The 22,698-nt window shown below is 42.4% G+C and overlaps 1 protein-coding gene across 2 annotated transcripts in view; it reads right to left on the bottom strand.

The window, feature by feature from the left end:
* Nucleotides 1-22,230, bottom strand: part of TOX3 (TOX high mobility group box family member 3) — a gene marked incomplete at both ends in the record, with an annotated part of 73,697 nt that extends 51,467 nt beyond the window's left edge. Inside the window, one exon of one of the 2 annotated variants that reach the window (XM_079541485.1) lies at nucleotides 22,171-22,230. In XM_079541485.1, the coding sequence (XP_079397611.1) occupies nucleotides 22,171-22,230 (60 nt within the window). Of the gene's footprint in view, nucleotides 1-17,548; nucleotides 17,651-22,170 lie in introns of those variants that run through there. The other variant, XM_079541484.1, reaches the window with a different exon arrangement.
* Nucleotides 22,231-22,698: the final 468 nt, after the last annotated feature.

Genomic DNA, 22,698 nt, shown 5'->3' on the forward strand with positions numbered 1-22,698 from the left:
CACTCACTCAAGGGCACAAGCTGCTAAGCGTGCTACAAATGGTTCCTCTTGGGTTATGCCAGTTCTGTCACGTTCAGCAGGATCTCTGCCTTAAGCACAGACCAGATCAGCAACTAAGAGCCATTGCACAACCAGAACTCACTCAGGACCATGAGCAGCATGAACGGACACTTGGCATCCATTTTCTTCTGACGTCTAGGAAAGGTAGAAAATATTCAACGCTCTATTAATTCCAGATAAATGCTGGTTAGCCTCCAAAATACCCCACAAAATTTTATGTTCTATTAAGGAGAACATTTTCATGCTTGCTGTGGCAAAGTCATGACTGTGTAACAAGATGGTGATCTACCCATCTCATGAAGAATTACGAGGACCATGATCACAAACACAGTGCATGCCTTCTAAATACATACATATGCACTTACATCGTTATTTCTTCAGTTTCCAATGTTTTCTTCTGTTGTTGTAGTTTCAAATAAATATTCTTCGCATATAGGGAAAATACATTTCAACCAGTACATGTAGAGACCATACCTGACAGCTGCTAGTTACAGAAGTGATTCATCAGTCTTCATTAGGAAGTCTGCATTCCTTATTGTTGGTTTATGTAACAGTGCATACAGCCTACTGCTTTCAAAACAGATCCATTTTCTCCCATCATCTTTGATGGTTAAAAGATAGGTATGCAAAAAAGGGAAAAAAAAAAAAAAAAAAAAGACTATTTATCCTGAATTAAAAGTTAAAAGATAAGTCATTTTACATGAAGCAGAGATCTTCCTTGAGGAAAAAAAAACAAACCCAACAACCGAAAAAACAACAACAAAAAACCCCTTGCTAAATCAATTTATCGTTGTTTTACAAGTCAGCCACTAAGGATGAAATCACAGACTGCTGAAATTAATGGGAGTTTTGCCACTGACTTCAATGAGCCAAAGATGTCATCCTCAGTATTTTACTGTACGTAGAGGCCTGATGTTAGAACCAGTACAGTGTTACAAATACGATCCAGTGTAACTCAGTCCGTTACAGTGAAGCTGATCATACCATCACTCAGTCACTGCTCCAACTCACATCTATAAAATTCTTGGTTCCTCCTTATCATGGAAGTTGGGAGTTATGAAAAATCTGAGGCATATTTGTCACTGATATTTCCTCACCCGTTGCCAACATTACATTTTTATGGTGGAAATGCAGATAAAAACAAAGCTAAAAATTCAAATGATATCAACGGAAGCCACAAACAGTCAATATGGCCTTGCCAGAGTATTGCCAGTGCAATCATAGCACTTAAAACACAATTACTCAAATTGATATCAAATAATACCATATTTAAATAATCACCCTGGGTAAACACATGGCCAGCTCTCTCATGTGCCACCCGAAGTACAGGGTGTACAATCTGTCTTTGCTTTCAAGAACTTCAGAAAATATTGCAATTCAAACAATAATAATCTTGGTTCCATTCAGCAATTACGTTCTTAAGCACAAAGAGCACTGAGGTAAGAGTACACTGCCTTAATTTCTTCACTTTTATGGGGTTTTGTCTTTCAACTTTAATGTTATTTCAACACTACTTTGTTTATTATGGAGATATTCTGCTGTATTTCCCTTTTCTCAGTTCATGAAATTTTCAATATAACAAGAAAAAAAAAAAAACAGTTCAAATCCCTATTTTGAAAACCATATTGCCATTTTTATTCAGCCTGTATTTTAATATAGCATCAATATTTAACTACTTCATTAAATGAAGTGTGACTTTTATAGTGAAAATGTCAGTCTTTGCAGTTCATTAAATTCATTTAAAGCATAGCTGCTTGATTTTTTTTCCTGAAGGAATAAAGGACTATTAACTGAAGGCATAAACTTAGCATTAGCATGCACTTTTTTCCTTCAAATTAACATTCAAGATTTGCAACAGTCTTTATAAATTTAAGGGATTGTTTGTATCCTTTTGCATTATCTTTATTTTTATAATAGATGTCATTTTTATAGCGTACACAAGTGTTTATCACAGTTGGATATGACCAGTAGGATGTCACAGAGGATATTAACATGTCATATGCTATTATGAAATCTGTAGAATTCTGCAAGTAGTATTAAAAATTCATTATTTTGAACCATGGCATCTGGAAAAATAAACTGTATATGATGTAAAATGTAATAACTCTAGGAATCCAATGGGGTTTACGAGTACTGCTTTTCTGTTCCATAAAGCATTCTTTGATGAGTACCCTTTTTCAATGAGGGTTTCTATTAACTAGTACAGAAGAGTATAAGGAAAGCTCAATTTCCAGCAAGGCAGTGGCATGTTTCTGCCAGATGTAAGAAATCCTGGCACACATACTCTCGGCCCTCTGCAACTAAAGTCTGCAAGTCTGGAAACGATCATGACTTCTCATTAATAAATGGACGTGTCTGTAAAATACTTTAATAAGAATAAAGAAGCTGCTTTGAAATGTTCTAACAAATAGAAGTGATAATAGTTACTATTCCTTTAAACGTTAAAAGTAGATTTCAATGACAGTGAAATCTTTGGTATTGAAAGACAAATCACAATTTCTTTTCGGTTGTAGTGTTCAGGTCTGCTGCAGCCCAAACAAAGCGACTTGATTACGCTCCTCTTTTGTATGTTCATTGCTCCTATTCATTTCCATGACAACTATAACAGACACAAAAGCCACAATAACACTATTTGATAGCATAAATTCTCAGATACAAAACACTATTTTTCAGCAGTCACCACCATTAGTTGCCAGTGATGAAGAGCATGCATGCCACACTTGAAAAATCTGCACCAGTGGAGGTGTTCACTGCTTCACAGCTGCTACAGTGGCATAATTGCTAGGAAGATTTTGCCCACACAGTCCATCTTTCATCAGCTCAGACAGAAGTCAGAAGGTACCAAATTTAGACTATACAACGGTTGTCTTCTTCTCTGGCCTTATTCTGGACATTCAAGACTTCAGCTTAGTCAGCGTCACAAAGTAGCCATCAGAGTTGATGGTTTGTCCAGATTCCAGGAAATCCAGAAGAATCACCCCTTTTCCATCCCAAAGAAAAGGCGCACATCACTTTACCCACTGAGGGCTGCATCTTCAACTTTTTCTTCAATGGGGAATTCACAGGTGGCCCCTCCATGGGCTGCTGTTTTATTTCACCTTGCAGTGATGACACCACATCCCATCACTGGTAATGACGTGATCTGGGAAACTGTCACCTTCAGCCTTGTATTAGTTCAACAGGTCCTGTCAAACTCTGCTGCCATCTGTCACACAGCAACAAAATTTAACAGGATACTGGTGGGAAGGTTCAACCTCTACTGCTATACCACCAACATCCTCCTGTGACGTTGTGGGCCAACAGAATAAAATAGGAGGCATTACTTTCAGAACAACCTTCATGATAAGCATTCAGAACCACTTCTACTTCCTTTTCACAGGCTGCACTAAGTAGTAGATGCTTAATTTGTTACTGTACAGGGGGCAACTGTGGGTAGGGGACTGGGCATGGACAGTGCAATTTCTTAAAGTGTTTCACCTTCATAAGTGCAGTATCCATCCAAGGAAAAATCAGATTGATTTCCAGTGTTATGAACACATAATCCAAAATACCCTACCATACATTACACTCTTTGGGTACCACATCTCGGTAGTATTGTGTACCACAAGGATTTAAGACTTCAATTTTAAAGGTCACCATACACCCCATCCCTCACACACATGGGCACTTGAGCCTCAATGCAACTTAAGCAGACATCAAACTAGAGAGGAAGAGGAAATGAAGATTGCAGTAATTAGTGCCCTCTAAGTTTACAGCTTCCTTAAACAGATTTTCTTTCACAAACATGCACAACAAACAGTTGTATTTTCTAGGAAAGCTACTTTGCATCTCCAAATCTGTGCTCAACCACTGTGATTTCTTTTTTAGCTTGTCAGAAGTAACAGGGTGCTTGAGCTATATTCCTCTGATTTTTTATTTTTTTTTTTTTTTAAGAGAATAAAAACTGAATTACCGCATGAGGCTCATCCTGAGAAAGAAAGAAGAAACTCTAAGCCTTAATTACAGAAGCAACAATCAAATATACAAACAGTTAGCCGGTACCAGAGACACACATTGAAGATTGGAGTTTCTGACAGATTCAGGCTTTATGTAGTTTCATTTCCTACCCTGTTACATCTGCCAGTTCAGACTGATGGGCTCTAAATATCAGTCCCTCGCTGCAAGATTACATGGAGCTAAACAAAAAATCATTGCTTTTAGGATGCCATGAGTTAACACATAACTACAAAGACAGAGGTTTCCATGTGGCTGCATTAAATCCACATGTTTTAGCCAGGTCACAATCTTCAACTTGCTGTCACCAATAGAAACACACCCTGCAGACTGGAATTCCCATCCCCGTTCTTTATTTTGAACTGTTATTTTAACAGACCCAAGATAGCTATCCTGAATGTAAATCAGGAGCTGTTTCACCCCTGTTTGGGATCCACCATTGTGCTGGCCCTCCACAAACTTGCTCCAGAATCAATTTAGCCAACTATCTACTGCTACCCACAGGTTCTCTTCAACTGGCACACATCTCTGCTTAAAATGAACAAACACACCACCTACAGTTTCCTGTTATATGGTAGGCCAGGAGATAGAAATGTACCTAAAAAAAAAAAATAATAATCATGAGAGTGATTAGAAGACAAAATAATAACCACAGAGAACAGCAGGAATTTCCCTATATAGGTGAGTAAAAAAATCATCCTTATTTTTGTACGCTGGTCGAAAGACAGATGCAAACGAGCATCATGAGATAAAGTATATTTCCTGGGAATGCCACCCTCTGAAAAACCTCTGATTTGCTTAGGAAAATCAATACAAGAGCTCTTTTGGAACTAAATTCTTCTCACAGTTCCTGCCATATATACATATATATGTATGTATATTGCTTCACTATGGTTGCAAGCACAAATACTCTATACAGAGATATAAAAAGAGTTGTGCAAAATGCACCATTTTCTTACCTAAACAAGATTATGAACTGGACTGTTCAAGGAAAGATTGAAAGAATGGAATTATGCCTCTCCTCTGTACTTTGGATATTAACCAATAATCCACAGTTTAGCTCTAATCCTTAATTTACTCTACTGTATGTAATCCCATTTTTATCATATCTATAGCAACATCTGGTACTGTCAACAGTTTTGCTTAAATTCAAAAGCCAAAGAAGCAATATTGTACAATGGTAGAAAACAGTGCCTAGATTAGGGAATCTGAGTTTTCCCAGCCTTGTTGTATACAGCAGTGAGGTCTGGCTGTCAGAAATTAAGTGTCCAAACTTTTAGAGTGGGGTAGAAGGAAGTTGCAAAGAATTGCTTGGTTCAGTAAGCAGCTCTCGCAAGGCTGGAACATTTACAACAGTGCTGGCAGATGGAACTTCTTCCACGGACATGATGACATACTCTGCATTCCTGGTCAAAAGGAAATGCACCAATATCAAGTGTGATCATAGGTTTCTCTTCCCAGCATAAACCCAGAGCCAGCATTTGTGCAGCCATGTCGGTATCAACATCGTCTTCTATCTCACCTTGCCACATTTCTCATATTACTGTTAAAGCATTGATACTTCAGGTTTCATACGTCTTCTTTTCTTAAGAAAAATCGATTCTCCAACTGTGAGGTACTTATTTAAAAAAAAAAAAAAAAAAAAAAAAAAAAAAAAAATCTTTGCTGCCAGACCTGCAATTTCATGCGTCAGTTCTTTCACACTTCAGAAATGAAGATTACCTACACCTTCCCAACTCAAAGCAGCTTAATGTAGCTTCATTTTTGTTTGAAATCTAAACTGGAGAAAACATTCTGATGATTCACTTGTTTAGTAAAAACAGAGACAAAACCACCTTGGGACTGCTTTCATGCTTTCTGTTGAGGCAAATATGTGGATGAGGGGCTGGATAGAGCTGGTGCTTTTTAGCAGCCAGAGCAATGCTTACCAACATCACAGCCTGTCCACACATAACGTATGATTAGAACTGTTTCTTTTGTTTTGTCAGCAGGTGCGAAGAAGTGGCTTTATGCTTTTACAAAATGAACGGTTCAGTGCCCAAGAAACGACCGCTTCAAAACACATCCGCCAAGCTGAATTTTTTCCAGCAAGTTTATGAAGCTCAACTAAGAAGCAGAAACACCTCTCTTCTTCAAAGAAAGTATATTCCTACGCACAAGAGCAGCACTGTACTCACTTCCTTAGAAGATTTTGGAAAGTAAAGATGAGAAAGAAAAAGCTGAACGTGTTTCAAATCAGTTCTTATCAGAAGTTCAGTTTGTTTGTTTGTCTCATTGATTTTTTTCTTTTTTTTTTTAAATATAAGTCATCTTCACAGGGAAAACTTCAGCAGTTGGGATCAATAAAGCAACTGCCCTTTTCCTAGCATTCATACTGAGATTCATCATCTGAAATCTTGTTATTTCTTATTTCTGCATGCAAAGATCCCTGGCAAAGGGAGTTACAGGAGAAGGCTGCAGAGAGCAGTTCCTTTGCTTGAATAACACATGTCCATGGAATGGAGAAGTAAAAGATGAACTTACGAACCTCACTCCTAACCCAAAGTTAATGTGAAATCTCAAAATGCAAAGAGCATGCATTTCTTCCTTCTTCCCTGCCTCCCTCTCTCCAAACATACAGCATCAAAACTACAGAAAGTTACGAACTCAGGCAGACTGAAAACAATTAAGCAATTATAAAAACTTTTAAATGCTTTGCAGTGTTGCCTATCTACCACTGTCTCTTTCTCATCAAGGTGTTTTCACAGCCTCTTTTCCATTCTTTTCTCAGATTAACAAATGGCCGCTTCCTAGGGCACCTGAAAATATAAAGGCTGCAGCAGAATGAAAGACAAAGGAAAAGCACTAATATTCAACACAATAAGAAGAAACTGAAAAACAATAGTTAGAAAAGAAGGAGATAGAATATTTCTCACTGTTGAAATTCTGCGCTAGGACTGTGTTGTGCATTGTACTCACCACAGCTGCGATGTATCAACCTGAGTTCATGATTCTGAAGGAACAAGATTGATTTCCCTCCATGGAGATTGTTCCTTTTTTTTTTTTTTTTTTTTTTTTTTTTTTTTTTTTTTTTTTTTTTTTTTTTTTTTTTTTTTTTTTTACGTTCACATTTATTTTAAAGAAAAAAGGTTACATCCAGGGGGCAGAGAGAGCAAGCTGTGTACCTATCAGTTTTTACCCATGCAGAGAATAAATGAAACTCAGAAGATCTACAATTATAGAGTCTAAAATCATATAGAAAGCATTTTCATTCTTATTATTTCAAGACTTTATCCTTTCTTATGCATTTTAAATATTCACTATTGATGTCATGACATTTTAATGGAGTTTGTTATCCTTTTCTGAGACACAGAAACAGTTAGGAAGAACAAGCATAATATTCACCTTCAGTTTGTCATAATACAAATCAAGCTCTTGATCACTGTCACTCACTTCTCATGATGAGAGAACTAAGACTAAGAGAACTTCCATTTAGAAACAGTTTTGCATAAACACACAGTTAAACAACGTGGAATGCTATGCATTAATAACCCTGGTGAAACTCAGTTAATTAGTGGGAATGCAAGGAATGACAAGGAGACCTATGATCTCAAAAAAAAGGTGCACATATCCTAATGTATGCAACCTATACAACAACAAATAGCTTCTCCCCACTTTTCCCACCAGTAGAACATTGCTACAACTTGTACAGTGTGTTATCACCAGTAATATACTTGTGCTGACAGAATTCAAGCTAATCTTTGCCATCCTTTCTGAAGTGCTTTCTAACAGAGAAGACAAGAAAGGCTGCTAACCTACCACAAGTTCTTTGCTGACTACACTTAGAAAAACAATTTTCTACTTAAACTGTGTAAACTGTAGCTGCAGATTGAGACAAAATAATACATAATAATAGAATACAATTTTGTACTTTATTTAGTTTTTTAGCAGAATTACAGATAAAAAGAGCAAGATTTGTTGCTGAACTCTATGCTGGACATACCATGAGTCTGTATATGCAGAATTCTGAAGAGCTATCACCTTGACTACTCAATGAATACAACTAATATTTTAATTTTGTGACATTTTGCTAGGTTGTGCTTAGCCCTAGATTGTACTGCCTGCCTTCTGCCTTCCTATGCTGTATGTCAACAAAACACCTGTCCCAGCAGCGGTGCCTCCAGAGACACCAGCCAGCCCAGGCCAAAACAGTGCAAAGGGGACACCAGAGAGCAACCCCAGCAACCTGCTGCTTCTGAGCAAGCTCCAGGGATGCTCTGACAGAAGAGGCACTCACCACGCTGACTCCACAAAGGCAAAATCTCAGCTGCAAGTCCTCATCTCAAGGTGCAACTACTGGGAAAGCATGAAGTAGCACATTTCCCTGAAGCTGCTGATGCACACAGTTGTGTCAAAAATTATTTTTAAAAGACCAAGGTTAAAAAAAAAATATATCAAAGCAGAGCACAGATAATGTATGTCCATATGCCTCATCAAATCCTTGAGACAACAATTTTGTATTTTCAAAAAGCTGCACTACATTTACACGCCCTACAGGCATCAACGAGGAGCTCAGCACAAAATTGTTTGGCTAAAGAAGGTGTATCAGGTACTAGACCCTAAAACACAGAGGTACAAGAAGAAATCAAAGGAGGCTTTTCCTTACCAGTATTTCTGCTGCTTCCAAAACAACCAGTAGGTATCAAGAAAGCAATGGTGCAAGTCACCACCTACGAAGCCAGACTGCCTGGCATGACATAACACCTGACTTAGTTCCCATGCGTGTTCCTTGGGCTCAGCCTCACAACCAGGTGAGCATAAAGACAACTTCAGGTAGGATTTTAAATTATTAGAAGGAGTGAAGGCTTTTAAGATGTTAGAAGGACAGAATAGAAGCACCTGCCCAATCCATTTCCATAAAAATATCTTGTACTTGTGAACTACTTGGTAGAACAATATAAAATAAGGAGCTTGCATCAACTTGTCTTTACACAGTCTTAAAAAACCAGGAACAGGGAGTCACGTGCATATAAATATATTATTTAGTTCAGGTTTTACTCTGTATTGCGAACGCTTTCACCTGTGTATCTAAATCGAACTCTCATTCAAAACTGCACCTCCTCAAATGTTAAGCTCTGTGGTATGCCCCATGCACAGCTTTGAAATCAGTCTCATTATACCTACAGTTCTGCCATGCAGAAAATTCATTGTAAAATTCTATTTATTTTGCCTCATGTATAGAGCAGGAAACAACTTTTTTTTTTTTTTTTTTAGCTTTAAGGTCAGTGTATTTCTAACTATAGCAAGCAAAACAGGAGAAAAAGGAGCCAAGATGGATTGTGACGAGAAACTGCAGCTATCAAGTTTTTCACAAGAACAAACCAATAGCATGATATCCTCATATTTACATGGGCACCCATAATCATCATCACTTCATCCACATGTTTACTAAGAATCACAAAAGTAACTACAGTACCCTGCTAAAGCAAACACATTGACTATTTTCCCATGCCTATTACAATTCAAATTTATTTAATAAAACAAAAGGCCTTCTAACCCTTTATCAGTAAAACTGTTTACTGATAAAAGTAGCTTTAAAAAAATATGCTTTTATGAATAACGCAGTAATACTGAAATACAGCCCCCTAAACCATTCAACTATTTGTATAAGCCTTATGACATTAAAGAGAGTAATACAAAAAGCAGAACAGGAGATAAATATGATCTGCTCTGAAAATAAGCTACTCCACCAAGCAGCAATTGATTTTTGCATGGTTTTAACACATTTTTTCATATCAAAATTAGACAGTTAATCAATATTGAGGTGTTTAAATACGTCCTGAGCCTACAACGTTTAAGTAATTCACTGACTTTAAATATAGGAGCTGCCCCACTGGGGACATTAGGGGTGGTTCTCATAGTTCAAGTTGTTTCCATGCATGTGTTCCTGGCAAGATGAAAATAATTCAGTTCTACATTAATTTACCCATCTAAGAAACTATTAAATTCTTTGTAATCCCTATATAAATTCTCTAGAATTTTCTGTTTACAGAATTATAGTGCAGATTGTATATCATTGTCAATGCTAAACACAGAAAAGTTTCTCTTGGTTTTCTCTTTAGAAAGTCAAGTGGGGAGATGTCACCTTTGTACCAGTTCTCAAAAGGCAGTGTCATAATGAAGCTATGGAAAAGATTTTTTCGACTGAGAACTGAGCCCTACTTTGATTGCTATAGATTTTGTGGAACTCAAATGTACTGAAGAGCAGAAATAAGCCCAGTAAGGTTCAGTGCCAGAGGACTCTTGAAAAATTAGAAGGTAGTCATTCCAAAAATTGAGTGTTGGTCTTTTACATGTAGATGAAGGCAAATAGCTTCCAGTGACCAAAACTGTCTGAATGCAGAACATCATCTTGCACACATCCTACCTACCGGTAATTCTGCATATTTGCAATCTCTTATTCAATTGCTTGGCTGATCCAAACTCTTAGAATACCAAATCTACAGAAGAGAAAATTATGTTCTAAATGTGCATGTAAAAGCAATATTCTGTTTAGCATAATGATTTTACATCATCACCAATGACATCCGTCATGAAATGGAAGAGACAAATGAGGAGATATCCATGCCTCTGCAGCTGCCACCTCTACCAGTAACAAATAAAGTCATGCCCAAAGAAGTAGAAATGAAAAGTAGAAACAGAAAGCAAACAGATGCCTTATTTCAGAGATTACCAGTCCCAATTCTGACCTTCCATCCAAACTTCCCCTTCATTTTTACCTTCACTATATCACAACCCACTCATCTGCATAAGATTTAGTCTCAGCTTGCACAAGCCTGTGGCCAGGAGCGATGATGTATGGTCATAGTGACCCAGACAGTGAGAAAGACGGCAACTTTACAATAGGAAAAAATAAAGCATTGAATTGCAAACATTTCTCCCAAGAAATGCCAAGGGCAGGTCTGATCTAATGTCTATATAAGTAAATCTAAGATGTCCACATTGAGTCACAGTCTACAAAGTGCATAAACAAAACTGAGAAACAATTGCCAAAAAAGAAAAACAAAATAGAAGAAAAAAGAAAGAAAAGGAAGAAAAAAAAAAAAAGATACATTTTTCTATTTAAGATTTATTTTTTTTAATCAAGCTTAAAGGAATATTAAGGGATCAAGTGTCTGTTTTTTTAGTACAGACTGCTTCAGAAAACACATTTAGTTTTGACAGCATATCCTCAAGTATGGATTAGAGTTTGGAGCCTTCTTCATCTTCCTAAAGATTTTTTCTTTCCCCTCTTGATATTTACATAGGGATTTTCAACAAAACGCAGGTTGCTGGGCAGGAAGATATGCAGAACATTGATGCCAGCAGCTGGCACGTGAGCTACACAAACAAACCAAAAAACAAGAACTGTTTGTTTAAAACCTTCTTCATTTTCAGTAACAAGCTAACGTGTGCTACCAGATCTTAACAGATGGAACGGAGTGTGCAATCCTGGTCAGATGGAGCTGCAGCACCCCGCTCAGAAAACTCAGTGTTTTCAATGAGCTGAAAGCAGTCTGTATTCTCAGCCTGCCTGCCCATTACCACCACACATCTGAGAACATTGGTGCAGACCTATGTTCAGGTGCGTGCTGCAGAAGCCACTGGGCAGCAGCAGCCCTCCTGTCAATTTTTGCCAGTTCAGCAGACCCACAAGTGCATCTTCCAATACAGCGAAACAGGGAATACATGCAAAACGTGATTTGGATTGGTCTGACAGGTGCTAACACGCAGTGGAGAAGATATGAAATGGTAACCTTGTTACAGAAACAAACAATGAATAAGGCGGCAGCAAGCGTGATCTCATCAGAGTCTTCATCTGAGCGCAGCACAGAGGCAAAGACCAGAAGGCTCTTGTGTGACATTGTTATCTGAAGTCCTGATTAGATTTTCACCTCAGAGTTCTCAATTTTGGTAGCAATCATCACAAAGACACTATAGTGACTGGCACTCTATAAATACATCATACAGACAAGTAACAGTATGGAGACGGCTACCAGATAAGAGTTTGAAGAATTTGAAAACGCAGCCCTGCCATTAGGTCCGTGTAACGGTGCAATTTTACAGCAGAAGAAATGTGATTACAGATAAAAAGGTAGAATTAGAGCTGCGCAAATTCTTTTCCTCCTAAATTAGATTAGCAATAGCATTAGTTGGGTTCTTTGGGGTGTCTGAACTCAACAAATACATAGGCATGTGTCAACTGTACATGTGATAGAAGCCTGCAGCACATCCCAAAGGGCACAGCGTGGTGTACCTCACTTTGCTGGGATCGAACAGAACTGGGACCACTGAGCCAGTGAAATGCGGTCTACACGAGCTACGCCCACTTCAAGCATCTTCCAAAGAACATAAGCTGTTATTTCCTATCTTTCTGTTTCACTTTTATTATGAATTCATGGCCTCTGCCTGAGGCCATGATTTCATAATAATTCCTGAATTCATAATAATCCATGAATTCATTACCTCTGCCTGAGGTGCCACGCTCAGTGCAGGCAGTGCTGCAGGCCCTGCTCACCCACAGCACTCGGTGATCCCTCACCACAGAAGCAGAGGTGTGAGCAGGTCCCTGACACACACAACAGAGCTGCTACAGCTACTTCAAACTATCAGGACTTTAAAAACGCACTTGCTTATCCTTTCTGCACACAGTGAAAGTACTCCTGATTACTCAAGCGCTTGGTATATTGCTGTGCATTATTACAAGTGTCTTACTGATACAATTGTAATCCACTGTAACAACTAACAGGTGTTGGGTTGTTGTTTTTTTAATCACCAGGAAGAAACGGTTTCTCCTAAGTAAACTTTGTATATAACCAGCTCCTCCTCAGGCCTTGATAACCGAGGGTGCATTCAGTACAGGATTTGCAGCATTAGAGCAGAAAAGTTGCAGTTCCCAATACAGTTAGTGCCCCCACTATACGAACTCATTCCATGCAATGCAGGGTCTGGCACAGTTGCTGCCGCTGGCATCCATGGGTTTCCTTGCAAAACTCCTTGCAAATCTGGAGGTGACTGTGCCCGTAGGACAGTGCAAAGCACGTGGGGGTGGTGTTACAAAGGGCAGTTTGTCTCCTTGTGGACACACTCATGGGATCCTCACATTTCTGCTTGCAAGCACAGGGAATCACACATCCCTCACGGGCGGCCAAATATTTGGGGATCTTTTTTCTTTCCCAGCAGTAGTTGTCTGCATAGTCCTGAGGTTTTGAGATATGAGAGGCAGGGGAAGGCTGTTCTGGGAAAGAACCCATTCAGCACACTTGCTACGTGTGTCGGAAGATCAATGGGAAACACCAAAGATAAAATGGCATTTACGGAGCTGCTAGTCAAAACAACAGAAAGTTCCCAAGCCCCGAGCCAAAGCTGGGTGCGTATCTCCCTGGGCCGGCCTCGGCACGGGCAGAGCAGGGCTGCTCACACGCCACAGTACGCAGCAGCTCCCAGCTCACAAACCGCTCTCACCAGGAAAGCAACCACCGTGCCCGCACCGCAGCACAGCCCAGATGTGAACCAGCATACATGCAGAGCAGATGATGAGTGAGCGCTGAGCTTTCTGTCTTAACAGCGTACATGCACTCATTGTCTCTCACCATCTGCTGTATGAAAGAAAAACCTATGCATGTATAGGCACACTAAATCTGCAAGGAGAGTAATTTTCAATCGTTTGCATAACTGTAATCCATTTTTGCTACGAATGTGTGCTAATAGGAATGGCTTATAGCACAGCTGAGCATGCTGCTAACCTACTGCTATCTGTTCTTTACCTCTGGAAGAACAAGATAACCTTCCTGAGCTTCTTTTGTAAAATGCAAAATATTTCAGCCAAAAACATCAAGCTCTGACATTCACACATGTATGCTGGTGCCTAAATTAAGGTACGGATGTTTGAAATTTGTATCCTTTGAGGACAATCTGTACAGGAGAGATAAACATTATAAAATGTAGACAGCTAAATAATGAAGTAAGGATTCTGGAATTTCATACAATGATAACTCATGGGCTGAGCAGTACGCGTCCAGGGTTTGGAGTTGTCTTTTTCCTTTTCAAATTACATCATGAGAATTATGGTTTCTCTAAAACACATATATATATTTGCTGTGATGAATGGTAGCTCCTGAAATATTTCTAATACAAGACATGTTATTTACTCAATAAGTGCAAAAGTTTGTTTAGAAAAAAAAAAAAATCTACAAAACTATACTGAATGTCCAGAATTACTCTCCGTCAGCAGAGCCATAAAAGGGCTCAAAACAGGAGCAGCATGTTTTACAACAGCTGGCATCCTTCAACTTTCTGTAGTTTTTATAGCTACTTTTCAGTGATTTTTTTTGTACACAAAGCAGCAGGAGCCTTCTAGAAACAGACTGTGCTCCTGCAACTCTATGGCACAGAGGTGCATTGCTGCTATCCCAAACCACCAGCAGCCAGACACATGTGGGGTCAAGTTATGGACTCTCACACCAGCACTGAAAACTTATCAAATATGGCCCTGATCCAGCAAAGCACTTAAGCACATGCTTTACTTTAAACATGTAAGTAATCCTATTAGAGTAAATGAGATTCAGCATAAACCACTGGGCTGAGTCTCAGAATACCTTGGTTGTGGCCCTGATTATGTCAGTGACCGACGGCGTAACCTTGGAGAAATCGCTGTCTTTCCATCTCCTTGCTTCCTCTTTCTCCCCTTCTGCATGTTTACCACCTTGCCCACTATCCAGACAGAAATAACCCCAGCCTGGACACTTGTAGAAGCTGCACCACAACTTGTGGTCCCCACCACGCTTACTTTAGGCACTCAAAATGGGGCTATCTTGTGCTCAAATTAATGCTCTCCCCCCAAAAAAGCAATACGACAACCCCTAACCTTCAGAATCCCCATCCAGTATGGACAGCGGGTTTCAAACTAACAACACAGAGCTTAAAAGGGAGCTGTGGGGCAGGACCCAGCCCCAGGGCACCTGCACAAGGCCTGGACCCCTTACACTGCTGCCCAGAGGCCAGGCCTGGTGTAGGTCCTGGCTGTCACACTAAGGGACCAAGGTGCAGCCCGAGGTACAGCAGCCTGTGCAGCAGCCCTGCTCCTCCATCATGGTTACAGCAAGAGGCCTCACGTTCAATGTTTGCAGACACTGTGCTACAAAGTACAGTTTGCCACAGGTACGCCATATGCCATCAGTGCCGTGTCTCGGTGATCCTGAGAGTGCTTTCACATAAAGAGTTGGGCTTTTGCAGATACATCCAACCACACAACACACTCACCCCTGCCTGCTTGTCACAGGCAGCATCAGGGAAGAGCACAATCAGGCAGCACAGACAAGCAGGCAGGATGCTCAAATGAGCTCCAGAAAGATTTGAGGTGAAATAGTGTCCCCAGTGAAATCAATAACATTTCTCCCATTTAATTCAGCAGGGTACATCTCTCAGCTAAACTTCTGTGCCTTCTGATCATCTCACTGCCAGCCAGAGGAATCATTTATTTTCCTTAGAAAAGAAGGGAAAAGAAAGGGAAGAATTGATGGAAAGCAAAGCAGTGTAGAAAGCTGCAAAATAAATGCTCTCCTTTTATTCGCAGGTTTAAAAAACAAACAAACAAAAAAAACCCCTTACCATATCTGCTCCTGTTGCAGATTATAAAGGACAGAGACAATGAGATTAGCTCAGCACAGCTAAAGCCCTCCTTTCTAGGAACTCACTCAGATTCCTCACCCATCCTGGGAGCACCTGCACCCAGAGCACAGCAAACAGCCCCACTCTGTGTGTCTGCCCACGCCAGGCCTGCCACGTGCCAAGATAACCATCACAGGACATAGGCAGCAGGAGCCGTGCTCCACTCACTGACATACGTTCTGCCACGGACTGGAAGCCTGGGCTGCAAAAGACTTGCCAAGATTTCATTCAGGAGCACAGAAACCAAACTGTATTTTTGGATAGGTCAAAAGTTGGGTACTTCTGACTTATCCTGAATGTGTGCTCTGTTCTCATTGTACGAGGAAGGGAAACACAGCAGAAAGGTTATAAATAATTCCACATTTGCTGCAAGTTAACAGACACAATTAACTTCTGGTTTTCAAAGCATTCAACATTTTGAACATTACAAAAATAATAATAGAAGGACCCTTATGACAAACTGTAACAGCTCCTGAGATAAGCACACCCCGTGCGTAACAACCAAGCTCCTGAACAAGCGAGATTTACAGTAAGCAATGCTGTCTGTCAGAAAGCACTGTAAGTTTCCAAAATTAGTCGGCATCTCTGACAACAGTGACTATTTACACTCTGTTTTAGAGTTTAGAGCTCTTGAAGTCCTTAGCAGCGTTCGAGGTTAAGGTTGACGTTTCATCTTTAATTCATGCTCCCGTGTCTCTCTGTATTAACTACTAACAAAGCAGCATGCTAATGGAGCCAGCGCTGCGCATGCGCAGTGCTGCCGCACGCTGCGCGAACGCCGCTCTGCATCCCCGCACCGTACGTGCGCGCACCTCGGGGGGATGGGGGGGGAAACAGCCTGAGAGCGGCACCGCCGGGCTCCAACGGGGCAGCAGCCGAGAGCCGGGTCATAAAAAGCAACAGCGAAAGGCACTCGCGTCACCTAGCTAGAAGGAATTCCTCCAGGAGAAAGTTTTATTCAGCTGCTAATCCTCTTCACTTGAACCCGCGTTATTTCTCCCCTCTGAAAGCGATCTTTGCGTTCCACCAAACTTCGCCTAGCTATTGGGAGAGGGCTCTACTAAAGCAGCGAGCAGCTTTTCGTGCGAGTTCAGACTTAGCGCGGCACCCTTTCGCCCAGCATCTCGCCCGGCGCCTCACAAAAGGCCCCAGAGGTTGGACAAACACAGCACCAGGAAAACACGGCGTGAAAGGGATCTTTATGTGCATGTGTGAGGGCCCGCTGCTAATAGCTCAATGTGCTATTGACACATCGCAGCGCAAACAGCGAAGTCTTTGGCAAAATAGCGTGAGTCACAGCGCCGTTCTTAACTTCGCCTTTCCCACATGTGGGTAATTTGTGAAACAAATCATCTCCGCATTATTAAAGCGTATTTCTAAAGGAAGGTAAGCCGCAGGGGAACCACTATTGCTTCCGACCGTAACAAACTACACGCGCCGCAAAGAAGGTGTGAATAAATAGAAGTGGAACCGCAACTTCTTTGACAACCCCGTCACATTCAGGCGTCCGTCACCTTCAGCGCTGATGCACTTTTAGCTATTCCCCGCTCGCTCCCGTCCCACAGGCACGGAGCCGGCATCGTCCCTTCCCGCCCCGCGGAGCTCTGCCCGACCCGCGGAGCTGCAGAACGAAAAGTTGAGCGCGTCCCGGAGAGGCGCAGCCGAGCGCCCATTGTTCGGCGCCGGGCCGGGCCGGGAGCTGCGCCCGCCGGGGAGCCGAGAGCGCGGCTCCGGAGCTTCCATGGAGCCCCGAGTCCCCCGTCCCCCCGCCCCAGCCCGAGGAACGACCGAGCGCTGGGGTAATCACCTTGTTATAGTTATAGTAGCCCAAGCACTGGGCAAAGTCCAGGTTGGAAGGGTCTCCGGGAAGCGAGCCGCCCGCCGCGGACGGGTAAAATCTTACATCCATGACGGTGCTTTGGTCCCAGAAGTGCACTTGGAGAGCCGGCCGTGAGCTGTGATAGATCCACCTTCAGGTGCCTTCCCCGGGGCCGGGGCAGCGCAGGGATGCGGCGGGCGCAGGTAGGCGGGAGGGGGGGAGCGGCGGTGCCCAGGTGGGAGCCGTCCGCCCGGCGGCAGGAGGGGAGGCAGGTCGGGAGGAGGGCTGCCGGTTTTTAAAAGCTCGGTGCCGAGCCACGGGCTTCGCCTCCGCATTCAGGAGCAGCTGCTGTACACAAAGGAGCCACGCGCCCGGCGCGGACGGACGGAGCGCCGCAGCCTCCCCGGCGGGCGCGGGGCGGGGGCACGCAGCGCGGGGCGGCAGCGGTCCCGCCGGGCGGGAGGGGGCGGCGGTGGGTGCAACAGGGCTGCGCGGGCCGGGCGCGAAGTGCCGAAGGAGCCGGCGCCGCGCTGGCAGCGCTCCCCGGGAGGAGCGGCCGGGCCCGCGCCCCTCCCCGCTGCCGCCCCTCCCGCCGCCCGCCCGCTGCCGCCCCCGGCGGCCGGTGCGGGGCCGCGCCGCTGCTCGCCGGGCTCGGGCGGCCCATGGCTGCCCCCGCTCCTCGGAGGGCGCAGGTGAGGAACTTTCCCCGCCGCTGCCCTCGTTTGCTCTCCGTGCGGTGCACTTTATCGATCCGTACCGCTGCCTCGCGAGGAGGGGGCGGTCGCAGGGGGAGACTTTCCTAACGCGCTGCCGGGAGCGGGACTTTAACGCTGCTGCCCTGCAGAAACCTTCCTGACCTCCCGAAGTCGGGGGAGGTCTATCCAAAAACATCCCCTAATAATCCACGTTTGTTCAGCCGGAGATGCTGCGCACTGCAGCTGTAACCACCGCGGTGTGTGGGGCTTCCGAGTCCCAGCATCTTGCTCCAGAACTCTTGAAGGAAACGCGGAAGCAGTAGGAAAGGCCATATAACTGTAACTTAAGCCCTGCAAGCCAGGCGCAAGGAAGAAAAGGATGGAAATGGCTTCAAAAGTTCTGTGATGCGGAAAGAATGGCACTTTGGCTCCAGGGCAGGTCCTATGCAGTTATAACCCAGCTGAAAATGTACCCACAGCTGTGTTTCAGTTTACTCCAAAATGGCGATATGCCACCACCACCACACGAGGTTCAGCTGCACAGCATCCCAACACCTCCCCTCAAGACAGCGCTGTTGCATTGCTGCAGCTCCAGCAGAGGATGGCTGTCCTGGGCAGCACTGCTGTCCCAACGCTGACTACAACCAGGTCTGCACTGTGCAGATACATGGGAACAAATGGCAAAGCAGGCAACAAGGACAACATGGGAAAGGGAACATCTTTCTGATTTGATTCTGAGAAAAGTTACTTGCAAGATTTATTGCAGCACAAACGTTGAGACAAGCTCCTGCTAGCATTGGGAATGCCAGATCAAAGAATCAGGACTGCTTATTTTGGGGTGTGGATTTGGAAATATCATAATCTGAAGCCAAGAAAGATCTCTAAAGTGATGTTTTGCTCCACGAGCAAAATTAAACATAGCATGGATATACATCTGTATTTACATGGAGTATTTATTATCTAGCTTTATGGTAAAAATGTGCATGAACTGGTAAGTGCCTAAGCAGAAAAGAAAGCAGACACATGCAGCCAAATACTTAATCCAATTGCATATTCATTTAGCATCAACCATTCCTAACCAAAGGGAAAAACTGCAAAAATCTGCTCTGTTGCTACAAGGAGAATGGTTGGAGAATGGAGGAGCACAGTTGAGTGTTCCCACAGGCAAACCCCATACCTGTGGCAAAAATTATTTATGCTCCTTAGAGAAAGCAATTGTTTAGAAATAAAGACAGCCAAGTACTGAATCTGCTTCAGAACGCACCACTGCATTAGAGCAGTGCTCCAGTAGCAGAAAAGTGGTCATGCGTGGGCACAACAAACTCTTCTCAGCATTGAGCTTGGGCTAATAAAGCAATCCCTGCTTTGCTTTAGTCATTAGGTGGCAAACGTTTCTGCAAAACAAGTGGATGTGCTAGATAAACAACTCTCAGGTAGCAAAGGCAGAGTGCCTTGCTACATAAATGCAAGGGCATTTCCAGACCCCCTTGCTCTGGCTCTCTAAACTCTTAATGCAGTCTGAAAGCATGCTCCCATGGAATCCAGAAGGAAAGTGCTTGAGCAAGGAATAACAGGCAAATGATTATGAGTTCAGGATTTGATCCTGTGGTTGTATTGAAAGGATACCCCACGTGTGGCAGATCCATGCAGCATATGGCTCTGGGCTATGCACAACCTGCAGAGCACTGCTGCTGGGCAGGCAGGCAGGCCTGGAGCAGTGTCCTGGCAGCTCTACCCCAGGCCAGCCTGGCTCCAAGCACAGGATGTGGGGCAGGATACAGGGTCACTGCTGCCTTGGAAGCAAGTGATGGGACAGTGTTGCAATGGAGCATGCTGCTTCCAACCCTGTTTCTTCTGAAAAGAACAAGTACAATTGGAAAATCCCAGCATATTCCACCTGTCCTCAATGTGGAAGGGAGTCAGTATGAAATTGAAATGGAAAAAAAATTGTCAGATATTAGTTTGTCTTTAATTCCAGCAAGGTAAGATGCTTATCCCCAAAATATTACTTGGGCAAAGGCTTTGAAACAGTGCGTATTTTTAAACTTAGGAAACTAAAACACAGAAATCCAGTGGTTTTTGGAAGAAAAAAGAAATCCAGTTCCTGACCATGATAAACTGGGATCTCTGCCAATGCCAAAATTCAGCATTTTGTAGAACTGGTAAGACTGCAGCGAACTTAATGGGTGATTTGAAGAACAGAAGAGACACTGGGATAGATGTGCTAATTTGTTTTTTCTCTTTAAACAAAATATTATGTTTTATGTGATAATGCACCAGAGGGAATTTTACAATCTAAAAAATTAACAAGTGTGTGTTTTCCTTTCTTGACACCTCTTCAATGTAGTTTATTAAATAAGTAAACTCGAGTAATCTCTGCTAGGCTTTAAATCCATATACATGAAGTTGGAGCTGGCTGTTAGGAACAAAGTATTTATCTTTGGAGTACATTAAAGATAGAATAGGAGCCAAAGAACGTTTATCTTTCTGTACATATCACTTGAAAGGAGCCCAACAAATTCTCTCAAATCATTCAATTTGAGATCCCTCAGTAAAACTCCGGTTTTAGAATTCTACATTTTCTTTCAGAGCTGCTGGAAGTATCAAGTATTTGCAACTTGAAGCATTGCCCATCTTTTCTGCTGATTGAATGACAGGAAGCATCTATCTGCTCTAAGCAGGGCACTCCAGTTTCTCTGGTACTGGGCAGCCTCGGTTTCAAAGAAACTTTCTGAGAACTTGAATAGAACTGGAGTGAACTTGAATGAAACTGGACCGTGTGCCTACTAATGCCAGCAGTGATGATTCAGGCAGTCACACACAAACTGTGACTTTGTTCCATCTTCAGCTATACTTTCTTCTGAGTCATCAGCACAACTCAATTTTAAAAGCCATTAAGGATGCTCAGACTGCTTTTCTGATGGAAGAGCAGAAATTGGACCGCAGTGAATCAGTCACATATAGAGTTGAAAGTGCGCGTGCACAAATTCTCACGGCTGCCCAGTGCAGCATTTGCCTGCTTGCATAGGTAAATACCAATGTTCCAGGTGCTGCTGATTTCCACACCAGCCTGGCAAGCCCTTTTCTCTATGCTAGGACACAGCAAGGCAGCACAACACACTCCACGGTTATGGCTTATCTGCTTTGTCCAGTGATCCTCGCTGCTACCTTTATGGACCACCCAAACTGCATTATTGTAAGCCCTGCCTCAGGCTCCCAGTCTGTATCACAAACCCCTTGCCACAGGTTGCGGCTCATTCTTTTGAAGCCAAAAGCACATGGTCTACATCTGGTGGCCTCTATGGCCTGGGCGGAGCAAGAGGAGGGGGAAGAACACAGCATCCTCATGTCATCTGCTGAGGAGCATGCCTGGCCCTTCCCACCAGAGCAGCCATAGAGGATGAAGGGGCATAAAACATAATGAAAGGAAAACAGGTGAAGAGAAGATAGAGCACCAACCAGGTTAGGTTTAGAAAGCAATCTATACCCTTTTAGAATCAATAGGAAATCCCTTTAATTGATTGCAATGCGTTGTGAATTAGACCTATACTCTACTTATCAAGTACAGCTGCAGAGAATCAATGATATTTTGATTTGTTCCTCAAAGCAACAAGTGCAGTGGAAACTTTTGTCTAAGAAAAAGCACAATTAACAGCATACTAATTAGTTCCTCTCACTGATGTCCCCTTCTCAGCATGTAGGGTCAACTGGCATTCACAAGTGATCTTACAGGCAGAAGTACTCTACATAAACAAGGCAACAGAGCAAAAACTTGTTTTGTTTGCATTAATTCAGCTCAAATATTCATTGATACCTCTGTTTCTCAGCAAGTATCTCAAGCAGAGATTGATAAATGCTTATTAGTCACTGACCACGTTTCCTGCAGTAGAGGAGAGATGGGAGCAGCCATGTCACCTGGAGATCTGGAGCTTGGTGCCCATCTGCCAGCTGGTTCTTTGCCTCCTCTGCCTCCATTGCTTTATGCAGAAAACTACAAATCAAATGATATATTAAAAAATTATTTTTGTAGTCATTCCTTAAAAATACTAATCATTATTTAAATATATGCAAATGTAGAGTGATTTGAGGAAAAAAAAGCAAAAATATAAGTTATTGGCTAGCTAAAATTCTATTTCTTCTGGTCTGAAGTTGGGAAATGCAGGATTTTATGACAATGGGAAAAACAAAACGCTGAAGCTTTTCAAACACATGCACCTGATTTGATGCTTCTGTGCATTACTGAAATCTCATTCTACCTTAAGTGTTTCACAATCTCAACCTGTGTTTGGTAATTTTAACCTTATTCTAACAGAAAAAAAAAAAAAAGAAGAAAGAAAGAAAGAAAAAAGAAAAAAAAAAGAAAACATTCAGATTTATTGGCTGTTTACAAAACACAGACAGCCACGAAGTTGAAGCATTATTTCTGTCTTAAAGCAAAAAGGT

Source organism: Tetrao urogallus (genome assembly GCF_951394365.1).
Source record: "Tetrao urogallus genome assembly, chromosome: 12".
NCBI lineage: Eukaryota > Metazoa > Chordata > Aves > Galliformes > Phasianidae > Tetrao > Tetrao urogallus.